Genomic DNA, 21,902 nt, shown 5'->3' on the forward strand with positions numbered 1-21,902 from the left:
TGGACCGCATCTCTTCTCTTGTGGTGAACGGCTGCTGCTACATAGCGCGCACTGGCAGGAAGTCAGTCCAAACATTACAGGAAGTGCACAGAAATATGTGCTTAGAAGACTGCCACAGCATAGATTAAGTCTCACTCATGATGAAACCACCTGAGTTCACTCTTTTTCCGTTAAAGTGCAGAGTATAAATCTAGGAGGATGTGTGAAATGTGCTTCATTTTTCTTTTATTTTAAATTTTAAGTGATGTAAATAGGTGCATGTGACTGAAAATAAAGTCTAATCATCCAAGAACTCTTCTTTGATGAGTGCTGGGAGAAAAAGTGTCCCGCCATGTTTGGAGATCAGCTTTGTGCAGGCCTTCTGGAGCTTTAAGGGTATTCCTTTCTCCCTCTCGACCACAGTTGTCACTACTTCCAAATGTGGTTGGAAATCACATTCTGTTACGCAATCAAACTGCGATGCTATCAGTGTGCAGAAAGTTTTCCAGACCTCCTACCTCCTGCTACATGATGCAGGTGCTGGCCTCTTTCATGAATGTAAATGAGGGCTCTTTTTTTTGCCTCTAGTGCTTACTCATGTGCATCATGTAGGCTTACTTGGCTTTATGATAAACAGATGGATTCTTATTCTTTATTTACACTGTAATATCTTCTGCTGGTTTGATGGCAAGCAGAAAGATACGGGCGAAAAAGGGTCACGGGAAAGTATCTGCAGGGCAAAGAATGAGCAGCCTGAGAAACACAAGTCTGCAGCCCTTTATTCTGAAAGCATTCACTCGAGAATACGGCCTCAAGCCGTAGTACTTAATCCTCTGTGTCTTCCATATGATACTCATTTCCATGTGTCTAACTATTGAGGTGCCGCGACCTACATGAGATCACACAACTCCTGAAGTATGCCACTTGTGATCAACAGTCTTAGTTGCGCTCTCATTTAACGCGGCGTCCGCGCTCTGCCAAGGCATATTTGGTGTCGAGCTTGACTACATCTGCTTCTGCACATCCCTCCAGGGCCACTTTCATACGTCTGAGTGTTACAGCAGGTCACGGCTGTCTCATGGGAAGGAAAGAAGATACCGTTGTGCCTGGGTGGCTTTAGGACCGAGGGTGGATGATGGAGATGGATGTGCTGGAACATGTGGGGATGTTTTCCCTCACTTACACCGACAGAAATCATACAATCATCAGCATTTCATATCTCTGTTCATCCATACTCATGTCTGCTCCTCCCATCTAAGAACAAGCCTGACCCTGATTCTAACTTCAACTAAAACTACTTACAAAAAGGCTGTTAAAAAAAAGAAAGAAAAGAGATATCTAACCAAAACTTTCAAGCTTTTACAAAATATCATGACTCTAAACGCTCGAAACCTCAACCTGTTTCTGAAAAAGATGGCTGGGAATGTTTTCATTTCACTCTATTCGCTGTGTGGCTTCCTGAGACACTTACGTTGCTCAGATGAGTTTTTTTGAGAAAGCTGTGACCCATTCTGAAGAGGCAGGTGTAACACTGTCTCCCATCATACAGTAATTATAACTGATTCAAATATGATATAAAAAAAACCTCTTTAATATGTCTTTTATGTGAAAGAAAAAGATTTAGGAATTTACACTTTAAGGCGTTTTTTTTTTATATATATATTCATTCAGTTAAGTCATTACATTCATATTACAACTTGATTTAACAATCTGCATAGAATAATACATTTAATAGATGTTTTACACTTTTAATGCAACCAAAGTTAAATTCATTCATTCTTTAAAAAAAACTAAACTAAAGAGAAAATCATTTAAAACATAAAATACGCTTGGTCACTGACCAGCCACATTTAGTCTAAAATCAGTGCTCTGCAGCATCCTGACGTGCTAACGAAAAACAAAACATCAGACGTGAGCTCCTGGTTTGTGTCACTGCAGCTGGGTTGCAGAGATATTTTTGGTTTGTGAAGAAGAGGTGTAAAAATGCTGGAGTGTGACCTGCCTGTGGCTGCTGTAAGTGTCTGCATTAAAGGACTTTGTTTACTTCAACGTGTTGCTGAGCATTTCTGTATCGGCCCAGACCAGACAGGAGCAGCTGCCTTCATGCTTCAGTTTCAGTAAAGCTGTGTTTCCCAAACTTTTTGGCTCATGACTTTTTAAAGGGGTCGTTAATGGATTTGCCTAAATCCTACTTGACATTCAAAGTGCCGAAAAATATATTTGATGGGAATACATTTGACTCTTTTCAGAAGTCATCTGCAGACGTGAACATCATCTATCTAATCATGATGCTTGTAAAAGCATGATGGCATGTAAGAAGTAAAGAGGCTTTAACCTTACTTAACTGCAGTCCTCACATAGCAGATCACGGTAGATTAAAAATAAAACTTGAGTCATGATTTCAGAGAAGAGACGTTGCTGCTGACGTATTTAAATGTATTTTAGGGGAAAGCTATTAGAATCCATTTTATTCAAGAGAAGCCAGGCAAAGTGAGAAACTCACAGCCAACCCAAACCAACCCAGAGAGATGAGTAGCATGAGTAGCGCTGCAGGCCACAGGGGAAATATGTCATTTTGGTTTGTTTTTTTTTTCTGCAAGGATTCAAGCTTGAAAACAGCTTCAATATGTTTTGTCTTTATTTCATTTTCTAAATTGTAACATCTCACTTTTGTTCCAAGACCTATTTAGGCTGGCAGCATAATTTCTGAGGTGATGTAAAGTAGTGTGACGTGAACATGTGGGAGGGCTATTTTCATTTCTGTATAACCTTAAGTTGACCTAACATTTCCTAATTTTCTGTCAAATGAATAAGATCAGAAATTATTTAGAAATCTGTTAAAAAAAGAAGAAGAAGAAGATTATCTTTTGTTTTTTATCAGGCAAATTGTTGCTTCTGTAAATGACTGTCATTCTCAGATAACATTAATTATATTTTTTATTTTATTTTCATTGCAAATATAAATTTGATTAAAGCGCCTGCACGTGCTGACAGATTTCAGAAGCATAAAAATTAATTTGGTAATTTCCGAATGCATGCTCTAATGCATGTGTTAATCGCTGTATATATAAGTTATATCTGTTCTAGGCACATTACAACGGAGAACAGTCATATTAAACATGAATTAAGTTCCCAATAATGAGGTCAGTGTATGCAAAGTAATCCCCGTGAGCCAAAAGCTCAGGCACAGGCTGCTCCAAACACAGTTTCCGACAGTTTTTTCTAATGACCTCAATAAGAGGGGATAACCTCAACAAAAATCGCCTCACCTCTTCTCAAGAGGGGCAGCCAATCACAATAAAGGTGGCTTCGAGGAGCTCGTTTCTAACAGTGGGTGGAGTGAAGTCAGTAGAAGGTAAATAAGGCATATTTGAAATGTGAATGTCTACTGCACTCCTGCAGAGTCCAAGAATATAGACAGATTTATAAATGAGTTATTGTCCCGCTTAAACTTCTTTGTTAAATATGAATTTGCATCACCAAATCACCTTGGTTTCTGATATTAAAAATAGTTCACTGAGTATACTTCAGTCTAGCTCTTAATTCTCTCAGTCAACAGCAGAGCTGCCCAGACCTCATCCAGCAGGAAGCTGCGCGATGATAAAGGTGTATGCCCCTGCAGGTCTGTATGCACAGGCTTCCTCATGCATGTCATACCAAGGCACGCGTCAAAGTCATTCATTTTCATTCACGGCTGCTTGTGGCTCATCTTTACTTTTGCCCCACTGCGCCATCAACGGAAACAACCCTTTATAACAATAATGCCTACACGAACACAGAGGAGGTGACGGAGCGTCCTCGGTGGCGCGAGTGAGGACGGCGGTCTTTAACACAGTGAGAAACGCCTGGAGTTGATATTCATCTTGGTGAGGCCCAGATGTTTTAGAGGGGTGGACAGAGCAAAGGCAGCCTTCATGGGGATATCACACAGCAGGTCCGACTCCTCTCCGCACTCCTCCAGCTCGTACGTCGCGTCGTCCAGCATCTCCTTGTGACGGTGGCACACTTGCTCCACTTTGAGCCGATGGATCTCCACCCGCAGACGGATCAGCTGACGGGCCAGTCGGTTGTCCTGAACTTGCATTTCCCTCTGAGGGTAGAGGAGGGGGTGGAGGGAGCGCGGTTGAGAAGAAAGTGAGTTTCAGTGTTCAGTTTAGCAGAACATATGTGGAAGTTTGGATGGTGCCTATCTCCTCATCAAAGGGTAAACATCATGTGGAATAGATGGGTCGCAGCTTATGAGAAAACAGGCACCATATTGTTTCGCAATCTGAGTGTTTAGACTTCTTTCCCTTAAGTTAAGACAAGCAGTCATGCAAGGAAGATCACTGACACCTAAAGAGATGCCTATCTGTTTTAAAGCTGAAGTAGGAGATGGCTATCTGTATTTCTCAAGAATGGATAAGGACTCTGTATTATTTATTTATTTACTTATTCATTAATTCGTTTTAATGATTGGAGATTATCAAGAAGTGCAAATTATTTCTCAGCGCGTGACGCATCTTTAGATAAAAATCTAATCAGATTTCTGGAGGAACTCACCAGCTCTTTTCTAAGATGCTCCAGGGCATCGTCCATGGTGTCAAAGCCACAGATGCTGCCCACAACCAGTTCTGAGCTCCTCAAAATTGCCGGCACGGAAACGACTTGCTGTCCTCCTGAGTCGGGACCGTCCGCGGAATTTCTTTCCTTCCACGCTCGGCTCTGTACGCGCTCCTGCCACTCGAGGTAGGACGGTCTGCGGGTCTGTAACTTCAGCTTCTCCGTGAGCGCTTTCACGCTGTCCAGATCCTCCGTGTCGCCCTCGGAGGACGAGCCGTCTCCAAGCTCCTTAAAATCCATCGGTGCAGCAGATTGCTGATACACGCTGAGCATTCAGGGAGCAGGCTCGCTTTCTGCGCTGGCAGCTTGGCGATTAGAGCGCAACAGGTCCATGCCTCCTCCTTTATAGGGAGAAATAGCGCAGTGACCGCCCATCCCGCACAGGACAGGGAGGCTGGAGAGTTTGCAAGCTTTTGTCAGGCGAGGGAAAAAGATATCCTGAAACCTAACCCCCCAGGATCTTACTGCAAAGTCTGATTATCTGCCTAATAAAAATATATTTTATTACTGTGCATTCACAAGTTAAAAGACTTAAAACTATTTAAAATAGTTTTACATTTATATTACAGGAGAAACTGCCAAAAGAAGAAACGATGTATGCATGTATTTCCTGGACATCACACGTTGATGTGCAGGAATCGCTTTTCTCTTTCTGCTTGCTTTGCTTTGCATTCTGGGGTAGTTTTGATCTAAAAGTGGGTCAATTAACTGCGATTAAATTTTCATCTGCAGTATGAAAATGGAAATAATCAAGTAAAGTACAACAAACGTGCGCCTGGATGTATGAGAAAAATCTATACTTACATACTTACACAAAGTCAGGTGGAAAAACAAGTTTTCTGCTCAGCTATGTAAAAAAGTAAGTAGCCTGCAAGCTTACTGTGCAATTTCCCAACAAATTCCCCTCAAGGTCAGACCAGCAATGCTCAGAAAAACTGCAAAATCCCAGGAGCTCCATCTCAGACTCTACAGGCCCCAGTTAGCATGCTAAAGGTTAAAGTTCATGACAATAAAATTAGAAAAAGACAGAACACCTTGGCTTCTTTGGAAGGGTTGCCAGGAGAAAGCCTCCTCTCTAAAAATAACATGGCAGCACAGCTTAGGTTGGCAAAGTTGCAAATGAACAATTCATAAGACTTCTGGAACAACATCCATTTGTTTGTCCATAACGCACAGCACCATGTTTGGAGACACCCAAACATAACTTATCAGCCCAAACCCCTTATACCAGCTGTGAGCATGGTGGTGGAAGTGTGCTGATTTGGGCACCTAGCAGTCACTGAGTCAACCGTGAGACATCTGTATACCAATGCAGAGTGAAATGTGGAGACATCTGTAAAACAGATAAAAATTGGCCCAAACTGGGTCATGTAACAGGACAATTACCCCAACCACAGCAGCAGAGATACGGCGGCTAAAGTGCTAAAAATAAATTAATAATAATAATAATAAAAAAAGCAAAAGAATCAATGTGCTGCAATGATCCAGTCAAAGTACAAAACTCAACCTGACTGAAAAGAGCTGTGCATGAATGAATTCCTGCAAACCTCAATGAGCTGAAGCATCGCTGTAAAGACGAGCGGGGCTAAAACTCTTCCACAATGATGTGACACGTCGATAAAGTCAAACAGAAAACTGCCAGAGGTACTTCTACAAGCTTCTGAATCATGGGGGTGGAACCCACCACGACTGCATATAAAACTTACTGGATGCATACACTCAAGTACATAAATATATCTAAACTAGTTATTTTAGGCCTATGTTGCTCACTTTTTTCTTTCATTTTAAAACTTGTTTGTGGTGTGTTTTCTTGCATCAGTGTTCCTGTTTTTATTATTGTGGTTTATGCTGCATGGATTATATTCCCTGGGGCAAAATGTGTGTTTAAATGGATGGATGGGACAAAGCATCATATTTCCCACTTGGTTCAATAGCCCACACGTGGGTGCACTGATACACTGTACTCTATTACGTTTACTCTTTACAATAAGGATACTTATTTATATATTTTACAGGTGACTTTATTTAATGCAAAACATCTCAAATTGCAAAATATAATGAAACTAGTCAAAGCTGAAAGTTGTAGGTTCAGTACCAGCTACACTTGTTTACACTGTAATGCATCGTAATACCAGCAAAGTGATACTGTGTCAATATTTTGTAGCTGACAGATTTCAATAGTTACACACAGAAAAAAAGCCAACTTGGCAGATGAGTTGTGATTGACGATTTTTGTGCTTGAGTATGGCGCCATCTAGTGACAACCTAATATACTACAGGCACCTCACAGTGGCTTAGCCCCCCCTCTTCTGCAGTGCGCACAAGTTTTACCAGCGATAAGTGTCACTTCTCACTCACTGTCTCAGGAAACGTAGACTTCCGCCTTTTGTCGCCTAAAGCAGCACATTTTCCACTCCCACGGCAGTTAAGCTTAGCCAGCTGTGTGTGCAAAGGTGTAGCCACATAAGAGGACGACAATGTTCAGGAAAATATGAAGCTTCTTCTATTTATAGACTTCTTATCGCCAATCAAACGGAGCGCGGCTGCAACGCTGCCCAACCAGCTGTGCGTGCAGTGGAGGAAGCCCGCTTTCGTTTTCTTACAAGAGAGGCGAGGTCGTGATTGAGGTGCTGCTCGGCCACTTCTGGAGTTCAGAAAGAACAGAAACAAAGTTCTGCAGGCGGACTTTGGGTGTTTGAAGGGGAGCTGATGGAGTTTGCTGAGCACATCAAGACGGCCAATGTGGAGGATGTTGTGCTCCGACAGCCGCTGCAACCCCCGAGCAGAGGAACCCTGTGCATCACCGGCCACCACCTGCTCTTCTCGGACAGGGAGGAGAGTGACTCCCGGCAGGTTTTATTGCTCCTCAGGAACATCGATGCCATTGAGAAAAGGTGAGGGAGGATTGAGGTCAGAAAGGTGATAAGGAACCAGATCAAAAACGTGTCTTATTAAGAAGTAACGAGTATCCTGTCGCACTTTTCTCTATCTCAATTATTTTTTAATTGATTAAATTGATGATTAAATCTTTTGATGGTGGACTTGTGATTCTTAGAACTTATTTATTATGATTATAACTCGCATGATCAAACCAGTAATCACACTAATCAACACGAAACGGTGTGAACTTGCCGGTAATTCCTCTGATCTCTCATTCCTTCCTCAAATCTTTTTTAACCAGTGTGGAAAACCTTACGGGCTATTCCGGCTTCTTCTCTAATGCAAGCCACAGTGAAAGGTTGGACATCCTCTGTGTTGCCATGTCATGCTGTGTGTTGCTCTTGTTGCAATTGTGAAGAAGTAACATTTCCCAACAAGATTAACGCAACGTTTTTTTCCGTTTGCCACCCTCCACATGTGTGCTGCTTGCAACTAACAGCTTTTTTTCTTCGTAGCTCTCTGAAACCCTTTGGTAGGTATCCCCCCCCCCCCCCACACACACACACACACACACACACACACACACAATCTACCTGACTCGTTTTGCCCACTTTTTCTGCTGCAAGTCGAGCCTCATGCACCGCCATAGGGGGTATATGGGACTCTTAGAGGGGGTGCATTTTTCTTTTGTGTAAGAATCATATATTTGTGTGTGTGTGTGTGTGTGTGTGTGTGTGTAGGATGTCTGGTTCATCTGGAACAATTACGATGAAGTGTAAAGATCTGCGTGTGCTCCAGCTTGACATCCCAGGCATGGAACAGTGTCTCAACATTGCACACTCCATCGAGGTACACAACTAATGCAACCTGAAACACACCGGCATAAGAAAATCAATCTAACTGTTGGTCTTGGAGTAGCCTGCTGTTTTTCTGCATATGTTTTTCACTGCTTTGCATGTATCGGTAATCTCTCTTTAACTTTCTGCAGACACTGTCCTGTCTGGACTGCGTGTCTGCAATGTACCCTTTCTTTTACCGACCTGTTGAGCTCAGCCTGCCGGAGCAGTGGGGTCTCTCATCTCCTGAAATGCACTACAGTCACATGAAGGAACTTGTAAGCAACATATAAAACTCTGTATGCTTGTTTTCTGCTGTAGATAATTTAATACTTGTAGACACAGACATTTTTCAGGTAACATTTTCCAGCAATGTCCCTGCAACCACATGACAGGGAAATGCCAGGGAAGCGTAGGGGTTGGGATTCAGGATATCCTTCTTGCTTAGCTTTCATTTGTTTTCCCCTTAACTTCAGAATGTGTTGCACACAGCTTGAATTCATGTATAACACACCAACGTCTTCCCGTGGGAATGGCACGTTGCTATGGTGAGGGGTCGCAGCTGAGGGCAGCCTTTTTGCATGTGTTTTACAGACACAAAATTCCCAGAACATGTAGGATATCTGTGCTTTTAACCAGAGCAGCCTGAGTAGTGTTTTTCACCCAGGATAAAGTGGCTGGAATTTGCAAGTCCCAATTATTTCTCTCCCACCGACTCTTTCCATCACGACAGGAGCTGAGCTGTTCTGTGTAGTTAGAAACTACGAGCTTCAACTATTCATACAGAGTTTTGAAGAATACCTTTTACAGTTTAGGGAACTTGATGATTAAGTTTCTTTGGTAAAATTAAAAAAAAGTGGAAAATTGTTATAGTGGTAAGGCAAACAGAGCTATAGTGATTTAGCTTAGCCTGACACATTATAGGAGAATTCTTCAACAGCAATGATGGTGAAAGAAGCGTGACACCTTACTATGGTGCAGACCGGTGATTTGATGCATGGTTTCTATGGTTTTATGTCATTGTGATGTTTCAAATAAGAGTGCAGGGATGTTTTAAGTTGCCGAGTGGCTTCCAGAAGGACTTTAGTTTAGCTCAGTTTACAAAAACATTAGAAGCAGATGTAAACAGCTGATCTGGCTCCCTGCGAGGGTAAGAATTACTATGCTGTATTTTTTTTGATTTTACCTGATTTTTATAGACAGGCTCCTCTGGTCACCAACCTCACAGTGCCAAAAAGACTTAAAAAGACTTAAAAAGACATGCCCCACGTTAGGTTTTGTGCACATTGAGGAAAGCAGATATTCAGTAGAGGTCTTTGAAAAGAAGCTTTCTTTACTTGGGAGAGAGCCGAGCTACTGTTTACAGTACTTATGCTTGAGTAACCAGCTGATTAGAGTACATTTTTCTTTGTTATATTGAGGAAATGCTACCTATTCATGAGGTTAACCGATTAAAATCAAGTTCCACAATTTGGGTTTTCAGGACTGCACCTAATCAGGTGTAGGTACTACTGAGAAAACATGTCCCTAAAAGAGGCCACACAGGAGTGATCCTGCAGTCTGGACATGAAGAAAGGTTCAGGTCTCCCTAAAATCATCCCCGAGGTCATCAACTGGAAAACAGTCTGTCCAGCAGTAGTCATGGTCTTTTATTTTTCTTAATCTCTTACTAAGAAATCAAATAAGCCATAATAGGGCAGTTGTTATTACTTAAAGATCCACTAAGGATTAGCTTGGAGCATAATAAAATAGCTTTATGCAAAATAAAAATAACGGGACTTTCCTCACCTATGAACTGGACTACTCCCAGTCCAGCTCAGCTCAAAGAGTCCCCTGTGACTTCAGCAACGGGGAGGTTAGCATGAATAATAACAGGTTACTTCATACTAAAGCTCACATTTTCCTTTATCGCCTTCTCTCTCACTTTTTTTCAGTATGAGAAGTGGAGACTGAGCACCGTGAACAGAGATTACTCGGTTTGTCCCTCCTACCCTCCGGCGGTCATCGTCCCAAAAAGCATAGACGACGACACGCTGAAAAAAGCAGCCAAATTCAGACAGGGAGGACGTTTCCCTGTTCTCTGCTACTACCACAAGAAGAACGGCATGGTGAGGGGATTTAGTGACAGAATGGCTAAAAGCAATATAAAATGTCCAAAAAGTCCAAACATGAACAGAAAACATCCGAGGAAAGAAACAATCCAACGACTAACACAGGAGAGACGGGGAGACAATATATAGTCGAAGGAAGTGGGGACGGCTGAGGACAAGGCACGGGTGAAGAGAATCAAACAGCCAGACAGGAGGGAAGCAAAACTAGACAAGACACAGGATAAAATATAACTGACTACCAAAATAAAAGAACTGAATTGCTGAACATGGCGAGCTTGACACAGGAGGATAGACCAGTACTCAGAGGAAAGAGAGAGAAACTAACACTCATAAAACCAGTGAACAGAAGAAAACTGTCAAACAATGCGCAACACTTGAAACCAGGAAGCCATAGAGAAACTCATTCCATGACAGTGTTGGTCAAGTTACTTGAAAAAAGTAATCAGTAACTAATTACTGATTACTTCCCCCAAAAAGTAATCCCGTTACTTTACTGATTACTTATTTTCAAAAGTAATTCATTACTTAGTTACTTTTTAAAAACACGATTTACAACCTGAAGAGGTGATAAAGTGATAGATCTTTCAGCCCAATTCTAATTTTTCTACATAATCATCATACAAAATGTAATCAAATGGAAAAGTCTCTTTTTAAAACTTGTTTTATTAGTTTTAGTCTTTTAACTTTATGCATCAAGCAAAAATTTAATTATCTGCAACATTCTCTGACTGGAAGAAATTTGTTTAATATTTAAACCTATTTTCTGCACATTCCAGCACATAAAATTATTTTTTTGTGTGTTTACACTCAGTCTTTCAAATAGATGCAAGTAAAACACAGCAGAAAATAAATAAAGTCAAAGACTAGCGGTCCTGTTGCTCTATTTTCACCTGTAAAGCAGGAGTGGGGCAGGCGGAGGTTTACCCTGGTGCAGGTGTGCTGCGGCGGTCAGTGGAAGGATACGGCAGTTTCTCTGTGAATTTCCCATTACGTCGTAGCTACTCGGTGCTTGTTTGGAAGTTTAGGGGTTTTTTTCGCTGTAAAAAGAAGTTTTCTTCCCACGCACAACGGACACTAATGTTTTTGTCACTTTTTATGGAATCAAACTCAAAGTAAGGTCAGTACTTCCACGCTTTAAACGCTGCACGCTCATACTCTCTCTGCACTCGCTATATGATCCATTGTTGATCTGCACACAGCTGTTGTCACCAACATCACACTCGCTTACGTCACTGTCATGAGACATTCTCGCAAAAAAGTCATGGTTTTAGTAACGCAGTAACGCAGCGTTCCTACGGGAAAGTAACGGTAATCTAATTACCGTTTTTGCAATAGTAATCCCTTACTTTACTCGTTACTTGAAAAAAGTAATCAGATTATGCGTTACTGCCCATCTCTGTTCCATAATGATACAAAATACGAGAGAGCCAAAATCAAAGCAATCATACGAAAATAAAAGAATTTAAAGTCCCAAATTAAAAAAAAACTGTTATGGTTAAGGCTACACATTTGACTGAACATTGTTAACAGGATGAAAAATGTTGTAGGTCATCATGCGCAGCAGTCAGCCGCTGCTAGGAGCCAATAGGAAACGCTGCAAGGAAGATGAGCTGCTCCTCCAGGCTGTGATTGAGGGTTCGGACAAAGGCTACATAATTGACACTCGCTCCATGCAGCAGGCTCAACAGGCCAGGATGACAGGCGGAGGGTTTGAGTCTAAATCGTTCTACGACGGCTGGAAGAGATTTCACAAACAGATGGAAAGGTGTGTTCGCTGACTGTCTGATAATACTGATTTGTCAAACTTGCTTCACTACACACTGCCTCATATGTGTGCAGGGGTAAAGCTCTCCAGGAGAGCCTCATTAAACTGGTGGAGGCTTGTGGTGACGAGTCCAACAACATGGACCGCTGGCTCAGTAAGCTGGAGAATTCAAAGTGGCTGTCGCACGTCCAAAATGCTCTTTCTACTGCCGGCCTGCTGGTGGAGTGTGTGGAGAGGTATGAATAACACCCACGCTTTCATGACTTGGAAAACTTTATCGTAATATCTTGTGACTAATTCAGTTTTATCTGGAAAGTACCAATTTACAGCAACTCCCATCTCAATGTGCTTTTTATTGTAAAGACTCTATAATATTAGAGAGAAAACCCACCGAGGATCAGCACTTTGTGACAGTGGGGAGGAAGAAATTACTTTTAACAGGAACAGAGCTCAGACATAATCAGGATCAGGGACAGGCAGCTATCTGCCTTGACTGCTCTAACTCTAAGCTTAGTCTTTAATCTTTCCTTTTTGCTAAAGCATATAGTTAGGGCTGGATCAGGTGACCCTGAATCCTCCCTTAGTTATCCTGCATGTGGTGTAAGCTGCTGGGGGATTCCCATGATGCACTGGGCTTTTCTTCTTCACTCACTGTGTTAACAGACCTCTCTGCACTGAATAATACGTGTTGTTAATCTCTTTCTCTCTTCCACATTATGTCTTTATCCTGTCTTCCTTCTCTCACCCCAACCAATCACAGCAGATGGCCCCGCCCCTCCCTGAGCCTGGTTCTGCTGGAGGTTTCTTCCTGTTAAAAGGGAGTTTTTCCTTCCCACTGTTGCCAAAGTGCTGCTCATAGGGGGTCATATGATTGTTGGGTTTTTCTCTGTATGTATTATTGTAGGGTCGACCTTACAGTACAAAGCGCCTTGAGGTGACTGTTGTTTTGATTTGGCGCTCTATAAGTAAAATTGAATTGAATGTAGACACAAGGAAGTCAGGGCAAGTCAACAACCACTTCTTTTAAATCTTGAAGAAACAGAAAGAAGGCACACAGGTTTGTTTTTCTTAAACATGTTAATGAGCGTTGTTTCTTCCAGGGATGGCCATTCTGTTCTTGTTCACGGCTCTGAAGGGACAGACTGCTCTTTGCTCATCAGCACTCTGGCTCAGCTCATCATGGATCCATGCTGCCGCACAGTGGAGGGCTTCCTGGGACTGCTGGAGAGAGAGTGGATACAGGCGCGTGCCAGGATTAGGAAGAATTTTAAATGTCTTTTTTTCTTGATTTGCTCCCATAAATGTTGTCGAGAATCCAAAGAAATGCATTGTAACGTCGGGGATCTCTGTCTACTTCTGACACGAGTGTCCAAACAAGCCGTGAGCTTTTAAAAATAGAAGCACACCCAGCGGCTACAGGACTGAGCCTATCTGTTGCCACAAAATTAGATCCTAAAAGCTGACATGTGTTTGTGTGTTTGCAGGCAGGACACCCGTTCCAGCAGCGATGCGCTCACTCGGCTTACTCCCATGCTCGTCTCCAGCAGGAGTCTCCGGTGTTCCTGCTGCTGCTGGACTGCGTGTGGCAGCTTTGGCGGCAGTTCCCCTTGGCTCTGGGCTTCTCTGAGGCGCTGCTCCTGCGACTGGCGACTGAAGTTTACGCCTCGGATTACGGCACCTTTCTGTGTAACAGTGATCGGGAAAGGTCAGTTTTTTCTACATATTTAAAGATTGTCGAGTGTCTTCATTTCAAACTAAGATTTACACTTTGTTTGCCTTTCAATCAGGTGTGCCTTGGAAGTAAAGGAAAGGACTCACTGTTTGTTCCAGGCTCTGCTAAGGCCCACAGAGAGGGATTACTACTCTAACCCCCTGTATGAACGCACTGAGCTAGCAATCTGGCCCTCAGTTCATCCTCAGTCCCTGCAGCTCTGGAAAGGTGAGCTTTGCCCTGCACTTGTCTTCAGACCTCATCTTTTTTAACCTTTAATGTAATTGCAGTGTTGCTGTTCTGAGCTTATGTTGTTACCGCTTTAGTTTAGTTTAAGTGTTGGTGCTCACTCGGCCCCGCTGTCTGACCCTCAGGCTATTTTTTGAGGTGGACCCAGCAGGTTCGTCACCTTGAAGAGGCTCAGGAGGAAATCAGGAACATGGTCATCGAGTGGGGGAAGTTAGCACGCAGCTGATGCCTCGTTCATGTGAATGAGGTGGGATCACATGGTTCCAAGGAGTTAAAACAAAATACCTGATTTTGATTTGACCTGTCGCCTTCAAGGTTGCCCGCTGGGCACTTCTGGACTGTTTTCGCCCTGGCTGAAACTTGTAGATCACTCCGAACCTGGAAGTCCCATTCTTATTGCACACTATGGATTTAAAAACTTCTATGCCAGTATGATCCAGCTTTTATTAAAGATACTTACCTGTGAAGAGGACAGTGTACCAGACCAAACAGCAGACTCCACAGTGTTCCAGTCAGGTGAGGAGTGTGAGTGCGTTGAAAAGGCAAGACGATCTTCATGTTCCTCCTCAGAATGATATTCAAGTTGTAGGCTCACGATTTTGATGTGTTCCAACACGCATCACATTCAGAAATGTGCAGGGGGGCAGAAGACTTCCATGAGGATTTGATTGACTTGGACAAAACAGTTCGATTTTGGATACATGTCTAAATTCACCTGTTTCACAAAGCTGTGGATACCCATTGTTAGAGATGTTAAGCAGGAAATTGGCACACTGAATTGTAACTAAAATGTTTTTCAAAGAAGGAAAAATTGCCAACAGTGAAGCTATCCAACCACTCAGCTCTGTTTACCGCAGTGGAAAATCTTTGTCTTTTTGAAGACGTGTGAAGACTTGCCTTCAAAACGACAGTTAAAGATGTAACAGTATAGAGTATATGAAGTGTCCCTCCTACCTCAGTCAGACTCAGAGCAGTTTAACAGAACAAACAGAAATGGCTGGCGTCCTCGATGCTTTATATTTAGACAGGATCTTAAAACCGCAGCGGAGGTGACACAAACTTGAGAGAAAGATCAGCTAAATTTAAATTAGGTGATTTTTATTGACAGAACTTTGTGATCCTACCTTGTGTGAATTAGAGAAGATGGTTAACAATATGCAATGCCTAATATGTTTTAATGTACAGTATTTTTTACACTTGCATAAAAGTTTTCTTACAAAAAATTTGGTGCTTGTGTGATTTTAATACACTAGGCTTGTGTTTCGGTCGAGCATTTTCATATATATTTATCCCATATTGTGTTAAATAATGATTGATGTTACTCTGATTTCTCTTTTCTAACCTGTATGCTAAGATAACCTGACTGCCTTATGACCAGAGATGGGCGCGTTACTGTAATCCGATTACTTTTTTCAAGTAACGAGTAAAGCAAGGGATTACTATTGCAAAAATGGTAGTTAGATTACCGTTACTTTACCGTAGGAACGCTGCGTTACTGCGTTACTAAAACCGTGATTTTTTTGCGAGAATGTCTCATGACAGTGACGTAAGCGAGTGCGACGTTCGTGACAACAGCTGTGTGCAGATCAACAATGGATCATATATCGAGTGCAGAGAGAGTATGAGCGTGCAGCGTTTAAAGCGTGGAAGTACTGACCTTACTTTGAGTTTGATTCCATAAAAAGTGACAAAAACATTAGTGTCCGTTGTGCGTGGGAAGAAAACTTCTTTTTACAGCGAAAAAACCCCTAAACTTCCGAACAAGCACCGAGTAGCTACGACGTAATGGGAAACTCACAGAGAAACTCGCGGATTCTTCCACTGACCGCTGCACACCTGCACCAGGGTAAACCTCCGCCTACCCCACTCCTGCTTTACAGGTGAAAATAGAGCAACAGGACCGCTAGTCTTTGACTTTATTTATTTTCATCTGTGTTTTACTTGCATCTATTTGAAAGAGTGAGTGTAAACACACAATAAAATATTTTATGTGCTGGAATGTGCAGAAAATAGGTTTAAATATTAAACAAATTTCTTCAAGTCAGAGAATGTTGCATATAATTTAATGTTTGCTTGATGCATAAAGTTAAAAGATTAAAACGAATAAAACAAGTTTTAAAAAGAGACTTTTCCATTTGATTACATTTTGTATGATGATTATGTAGAAAAAGTAGAATTGGGCTGAAAGATCTATCACTTTATCACCTATTCAGGTTGTAAATCGTGTTTTTAAAAAGTAACTAAGTAATTAATTACTTTTGAAAACAAGTAATCAGTAAACAAGTAACGGGATTACTTTTTTGGGAACGTAATCAGTCATTAGTTACTGATTACTTTTTTCAAGTAACTTGACCAACACTGCTTATGACTATAGATTTACATTTACTAGACTGAAGCAGGAGTACCTTTACAGCTCCCCATGCATCACTATGAACAGGCATATTTCACCAACATGTCCAAGTGACTCCATCAGAACTCTGGAGCTGTTAAATACAGAAGACAAAACTTGCCAAAGCTTTGTTATTTTTCCAGCGTTTAGCATAATTGCAAAGGGATAACGATTTCATGATATGTATTCACTCATAAATATTATGAATAGCAGTCGGCTCTATAACAGACACACCTCCCAGTCCTGTTAAGCTCAGCTAAACACTCTTCACAATGCAAATCCCTGTGCACAGCAAGTCAGCATGTTTGCACACACGTTGCTTTGCACGCCGGAGACTGTAGTCCTGCTCAGTCAGGAGCCACAAGCCCTGGTGATTACACAAAGTGGAGAAGAACCACATAGCCCAGCATGACTTAACGCACCTGCTTATTTATCCAGCTTGACTGGGTGAACTGAAACGGTGACCGATGGGCTGGTAATCTTTTTGATTCTCACCCCTAAATGCTGTCTTATCAGCTCTTATTTTATAGTTTAGTTTAGTGGACTAGTTGTGAATTCACTGTTACATCTGCTGCTTGTGGAACAAGAATCATCTGCCTGGGATTCTTTTTCTAAATCATAAGGACACAGGTAATACATTTTCCCCTTTTTTAAAACATTTCGAAACATCTTGTTTGTGCCCAAGAGATTTTAAAGGGTTTGGTGTGATATATTTGCTCTGCTTAAGTTTGGTGTAACTTTGTCAAGGACTGCTCCTGGACATGAAACCGGGTGTGCGGGTCTGTGTGCCCTCTGCGGCGGTGCTGGACCTGTTTTGCCGAGGCTGTCTCAGCAGGTCGCGGAGCTGGCCCGGCCGCAGCTTCAGTTCCACCTCCGGGCAGATGAGCAGGTGGAACAGCCAGGACACCAGCCCCCCATCTCCTCAGGAAAACGTGCGCGTGCTCATCACAGGTGATGCAAATTTCCATCCATCATTAACGCACAATAGTTGCTTGCGTGTGACGTTGATGTATTCAGGAAAGGACTTTTCCACAGTTGCCCAAACACTGAGCCTGGGAAGCTGCTATTGTTTTCTACCACTTTCACTGCGCTGCCTCTGTTCTGAATTGTTGCGAGAGAGAATGAGTCGGATCATTTCCGAGCAGAGCCCCAGTTTCAGATCGAATCAAGTGTAGAAATGTGATAATGAAGAATTAGTTTTACTGGAGTATCAATGTGAAATGCCACAAACATGTGCTGCGGGGTTTTTTGAGTTGTGTTCACTTTGCTCCAACAGCGGGAGCCTATTTTGATTCAGCACAATAGAGTGTGTACAGACAGTGTGTACAGACAGTGCTAGTGAAATAAAAGGGCCAATGAGTGACTGCGGGGAGAATAATAGCCTTTTTGTCCCAGGATCAACAAACACAAAGCTTTATTCATCTGAAAGTGAAAACCAACAACATGGATTTGACTTTTATCGATTTACCAGTTTCCACAAATACAGATTATCTGTGTGCGCAGGTAGAAAGTTAACGCCTGCCTTTGTCTGCAGGTGGGCTTGGGCAGTTAGGTGTGGGACTTGCACAGATGCTGAGGTGAGATTGGAGAAATTCCTCAGATCTTGAAACTTGCTAAAAGGTTTGAAGTTTAAATGTCATCATATTTTTGTTAATGTCTAGAAAACAGTATGGAAGGGACAATGTAATCCTGTCAGACATCAAGAAGCCTCCACCTCACGTTTACGCCAATGGTATGTAAAATCTAATTCAAGTATGCGTATTACTTTAAAAGTTACCGATTACGTTACTTTTTTTTCTGTTGTTTTTTAGGCCCGTTTGTGTACGCCGATGTTTTGGACTACAAACACCTCCGAGAACTTATTGTAAACAATCGCGTCACTTGGCTGGTCCACTACAGCGCTCTGCTTAGTGCTGTGGGCGAGGCTAATGTGGCTTTGGCACGAAAGATCAACATCACAGGTCTGCTTGAACGTGCGCATCATTTACACGTAACCAGGTTTTAAGGAACAATCAGGGTTGAACTCGTGCTCTCTTCTTTTCTGCCCATCCAGGCCTACATAATGTGCTGGACTTGGCCTTAGAGAACTGTTTGCGCCTCTTTGTCCCCAGCACTATTGGGGCATTTGGTCCCTCTTCTCCACGTGACCCGGCCCCTGACCTCTGTGTTCAAAGACCTCGAACCATCTACGGCGTGTCTAAAGTGCATGGTGAACTGATGGGGGAGGTAAAATGTTTTTTGTACGCGTGCTTACAGAGACGCCTGTGACTCCATTTCATTTTTTTAATCAGCTTCTCTTTCTTTAGTATCTCCATCATAAATACGGCTTAGACTTCCGCTGCCTGCGTTACCCTGGAGTGATATCAGTTAACACACCTCCTGGTGGTGGAACTACAGGTATAACTGTGTGTGTTGTGCAAATGTACTCCAATCCATTGGATGTCATGGACGCACGATCTGCTATCCTCGTGTTGGTGTTGTTCCCAGATCATCATACTAAAGGTTGTTCCAGGATCAACATTGCAAGTGACCAATCAGAATGTTGTGATGTCATACTTTTGCGACTTCGGGAAAAACCGGCGTAAAACGAAAAACTGTACTTAAGCTGCGAGAAACCGCCTTTGTCCACCGATCAACGGACCCTAACCCTAACCCTTTAATAAACGCTAAGCAGAATTGATATTGTCCTTGCAACATTGGAATTTCATAAATGCACGAATGGGTTGGTGCGCAAAAGAATAACGTCACAATAATGTGATTGGTCACTTGCAATGTTGAACCTGGAACAACATTTTCATGATGATCTGGGAACAACACCAACACGAGGATATCAGATCATCCATCATGGACTAAGTGCTCCGGACCTCTGTCTTCACAGACTACGCAGTTCAGATCTTCCATGATGCTCTCAGCACAGGTCACCATGAGTGCTACCTGCGACCCGACACCCGTCTTCCCATGATGCATATCTCTGACTGCCACCGTGCCACGGTAGAGTTCATGCAGGCTCCAGAGTGCCAGCTGTCACTGCGCACCTACAACATAGCTGCCATGAGCTTCACCCCTGAAGAGGTGGCCCAAGAAATCCGCAAGCATCTCCCTCACCTGAAGGTCACCTACAATCCTGACACTGTCCGCCAGACCATTGGTATGGTATCTTTTTGTTTTTAAACCACTGGTTGGACTGATAATAAACCAATATCAAACTAAATTGTCCTTTCTGGTTTTTGCAGCAGACAGCTGGCCTGTGAGATTTGATGACACCAATGCCAGGAGAGACTGGGGCTGGGCGCCAGCCTTCGGGCTTGAGGAGCTGGTGTCGGACATGCTCCGCTCCATCCGAGACAAGAGGACCAGCCAGGGTTTGCCAGTCAGCTAGCAAAACCTGCTGCACCAAGACTAACCAATGCCCTACCTACCACTGACTTTTCTTCAGTCTACATTTACCAACAGCACACTTTGTTTTACTTCACTTTTACAAATTGTCAACCAGTATCATCTGTTTGTCTGGAGCATCGCTGCACCGTGCCAGGGACTGATTGTAAAATGGAAATTCTCAGTCATAACCTCTTTATATTCAGTGGAAAGTGAGATGTCAAACACATGCACACACACATGCACACACACACTTCAGTCTTTTCAGGGAATCAGATACTGTCAAACCTTCTCTTCATCTTTGTGGTTTTTATTGTTCTCATGGTATAAGCATCACTTTACACATGGGCATGTTGCCTCAGGTGGAACAGAAACATTTCTGTTAAAGAGTTTCAGATGTTGATCGCATGCATGAGCACACCAGCGTGTTTCAGCGTCTGTTACAATATCTAACACAATATGGACAAGTTCCACGTGTAGAACAACAAATCTGTTGGACATTTTGAATCCAGGATCATCTGGAATGACTGGCTCAGTTGACTTTGGACTGTAATGAAAAATCATGTATCCTGGCTGTTTGTAAAGCACTCTTTTATAATATAGGCTATCAAACGAAACTCACAGTATATACTACCGCACTACCTTTGCCGTGGCACAGAACAGGAAGCCTTTACTTTTTTTGCCAGCGGTGTGATTACAAATATGAATGAGTAACAGTATCAAATGAGGCCGTATTTACTTAGGAAAACAATATATTAAAAATGCTGTGTACTTTGAATCAGACCTTTAATAATAAAAATGTTATTTACCCAAAGAGCATTGAATACCGTATGCTGCCAAAGTTTATTTTTTCGGTGTCATTTTTACATCCAAAACACCCGATCAGCTTAAAAACAAGAACAATTTAACTTCTATTTAAGAAATAGTTAAAGTTGTCTCATCTATGCTTTCATTCTCTAATTTGTTTGAGTAACATATACAAAATTAAGGTATTCACCAGCCACTTTGTTAGGTACACCTGTTCTAAATATCTAACTAGCCAATCACACCGATTAAGGCATGTAGAAACAGTCCAGATAGTCTGCTGAAGTTCAAACCAAGCATCTGACTGGGGAAGAAACATGATTTAAGACACTTTAAATTGTTATTTTCAGACTGGCTAGATTTTCCAACACAGCCATTTCTAGGATTTACAGAAGTCTAAAAAAGAGAAAATATCAAGTGAGTGGCTGCTCAGGTGAAAATCTAGCGAACAGGAAGGCAACAGTAAATTAAAAAACAAAACACGTTATAACCAAGGTCTGCAGACAAGCATCTCTGAATACACAACACATCAACAGCAGAAGACTACACTGAGTCCTACTGGGTGAGTTAAAAACAGGAAACTGAGGCTACAAGTCACACAAGCTCAGCAAATTTGGACAAAATAAGACTGGAAAAGCATTGCGTGGTTGATAAGTCTGGGGGATTACTGCCAACTGGTTCTCTTACAGAAAAAGCTATTAGTCTCAGTTTCAGAAATCTAATTTAATGATCGTGATTATGATGCATGCAAATGTTTAGTATTCTGTAGGAAATGGACCACCAGTTGACAAAAGCAAACTAAAAAAATGTTACTGAAGTTGCTTTGAAGGACAAAAACCTGATAAAAATGTTCAATTATTTCCCCAATTACCACAAGAGTGATGATATAAATGACAGATTACCTCTTATTTTTTATTCCAACATAACACTTGTTTTGCTGCATATATTAATGCAGGATTTTCATGGGAAGCTCTTTAATTTTATTATTTTTTGTTTTTCTCATTTGTTTATCTGAGCATTTATTCTTACTGGTGAATGGCGGTTGGTGAGGTTCAGGTTTTAACAAGCTCCTAACTGGACAATGAATAAAAACAAAATGCTTTTTTAAATCCACAACATTTGAGCAAACCAGTTTAAACCAAGGTTTGGGTCTTATTCATATTTGTGCAAGCTGTCTCTGCATATTGAGGCACATTCTAGT

The 21,902-nt window shown here is 42.0% G+C and overlaps 3 protein-coding genes across 6 annotated transcripts in view; 2 read left to right on the plus strand and 1 right to left on the minus strand.

Annotated features, from left to right (window-relative positions):
- Positions 1-16,359, plus strand: part of LOC146495702 (myotubularin-related protein 9) — a 26,225-nt gene extending 9,866 nt beyond the window's left edge. Inside the window, exons 1-11 of one of the 3 annotated variants that reach the window (XM_085144458.1) lie at positions 6,635-7,475; positions 7,763-7,819; positions 8,202-8,310; positions 8,450-8,575; positions 10,232-10,405; positions 11,956-12,173; positions 12,248-12,409; positions 13,274-13,419; positions 13,662-13,878; positions 13,961-14,112; positions 14,259-16,359. In XM_085144458.1, coding sequence (XP_085000584.1) covers positions 7,291-7,475; positions 7,763-7,819; positions 8,202-8,310; positions 8,450-8,575; positions 10,232-10,405; positions 11,956-12,173; positions 12,248-12,409; positions 13,274-13,419; positions 13,662-13,878; positions 13,961-14,112; positions 14,259-14,359 — 1,647 coding nt within the window. In that variant the 5' untranslated portion in view covers positions 6,635-7,290 and the 3' untranslated portion in view covers positions 14,360-16,359. Of the gene's footprint in view, positions 1-6,634; positions 7,476-7,762; positions 7,820-8,201; positions 8,311-8,449; positions 8,576-10,231; positions 10,406-11,955; positions 12,174-12,247; positions 12,410-13,273; positions 13,420-13,661; positions 13,879-13,960; positions 14,113-14,258 lie in introns of those variants that run through there. The other 2 variants (XM_085144459.1, XM_085144460.1) reach the window with 2 other exon arrangements.
- On the minus strand, positions 3,259-4,915 carry fam167b (family with sequence similarity 167 member B). The gene is made up of 2 exons (XM_085144483.1): positions 4,522-4,915; positions 3,259-4,069 (listed from the first exon to the last, which is right to left on the minus strand). Exons 1-2 carry the CDS (start codon positions 4,852-4,854, stop codon positions 3,806-3,808), a joined length of 597 nt encoding a protein of 198 aa, XP_085000609.1. The 5' UTR covers positions 4,855-4,915; the 3' UTR covers positions 3,259-3,805.
- Positions 16,360-16,894: 535 nt separating the features above from the next.
- tdh2 (L-threonine dehydrogenase 2) lies at positions 16,895-21,877 on the plus strand. 2 transcript variants are annotated; one of them, XM_085144470.1, is made up of 9 exons: positions 16,895-17,152; positions 17,250-17,473; positions 18,057-18,099; positions 18,184-18,254; positions 18,334-18,483; positions 18,576-18,748; positions 18,829-18,919; positions 19,401-19,670; positions 19,756-21,877. In XM_085144470.1, exons 2-9 carry the CDS (start codon positions 17,284-17,286, stop codon positions 19,899-19,901), a joined length of 1,134 nt encoding a protein of 377 aa, XP_085000596.1. In that variant the 5' UTR covers positions 16,895-17,152; positions 17,250-17,283; the 3' UTR covers positions 19,902-21,877. The 2 variants fall into 2 exon arrangements, with proteins under 2 accessions (XP_085000596.1, XP_085000595.1); XM_085144469.1 differs by having other exon boundaries at positions 17,270-17,473.
- The last annotated feature ends 25 nt before the right edge of the window (positions 21,878-21,902 follow it).

Source organism: Neolamprologus multifasciatus, chromosome 19 (genome assembly GCF_963576455.1).
Source record: "Neolamprologus multifasciatus chromosome 19, fNeoMul1.2, whole genome shotgun sequence".
NCBI lineage: Eukaryota > Metazoa > Chordata > Actinopteri > Cichliformes > Cichlidae > Neolamprologus > Neolamprologus multifasciatus.

Bases quoted from the DNA above. Each gene is read 5' to 3' on its own strand.
- tdh2 (XM_085144470.1), top strand. From the start codon at position 17,284: ATGAAACCGGGTGTGCGGGTCTGTGTGCCCTCTGCGGCGGTGCTGGAC. The intron at 17,474-18,056 runs GTGATGCAAATT...CTTTGTCTGCAG, and splicing joins CGTGCGCGTGCTCATCACAG to GTGGGCTTGGGCAGTTAGGT. The intron at 18,255-18,333 runs GTATGTAAAATC...GTTGTTTTTTAG, and splicing joins ACCTCACGTTTACGCCAATG to GCCCGTTTGTGTACGCCGAT.
- fam167b (XM_085144483.1), bottom strand. From the start codon at position 4,854: ATGCTCAGCGTGTATCAGCAATCTGCTGCACCGATGGATTTTAAGGAG. The intron at 4,070-4,521 runs GTGAGTTCCTCC...CTCTACCCTCAG, and splicing joins AGCATCTTAGAAAAGAGCTG to AGGGAAATGCAAGTTCAGGA.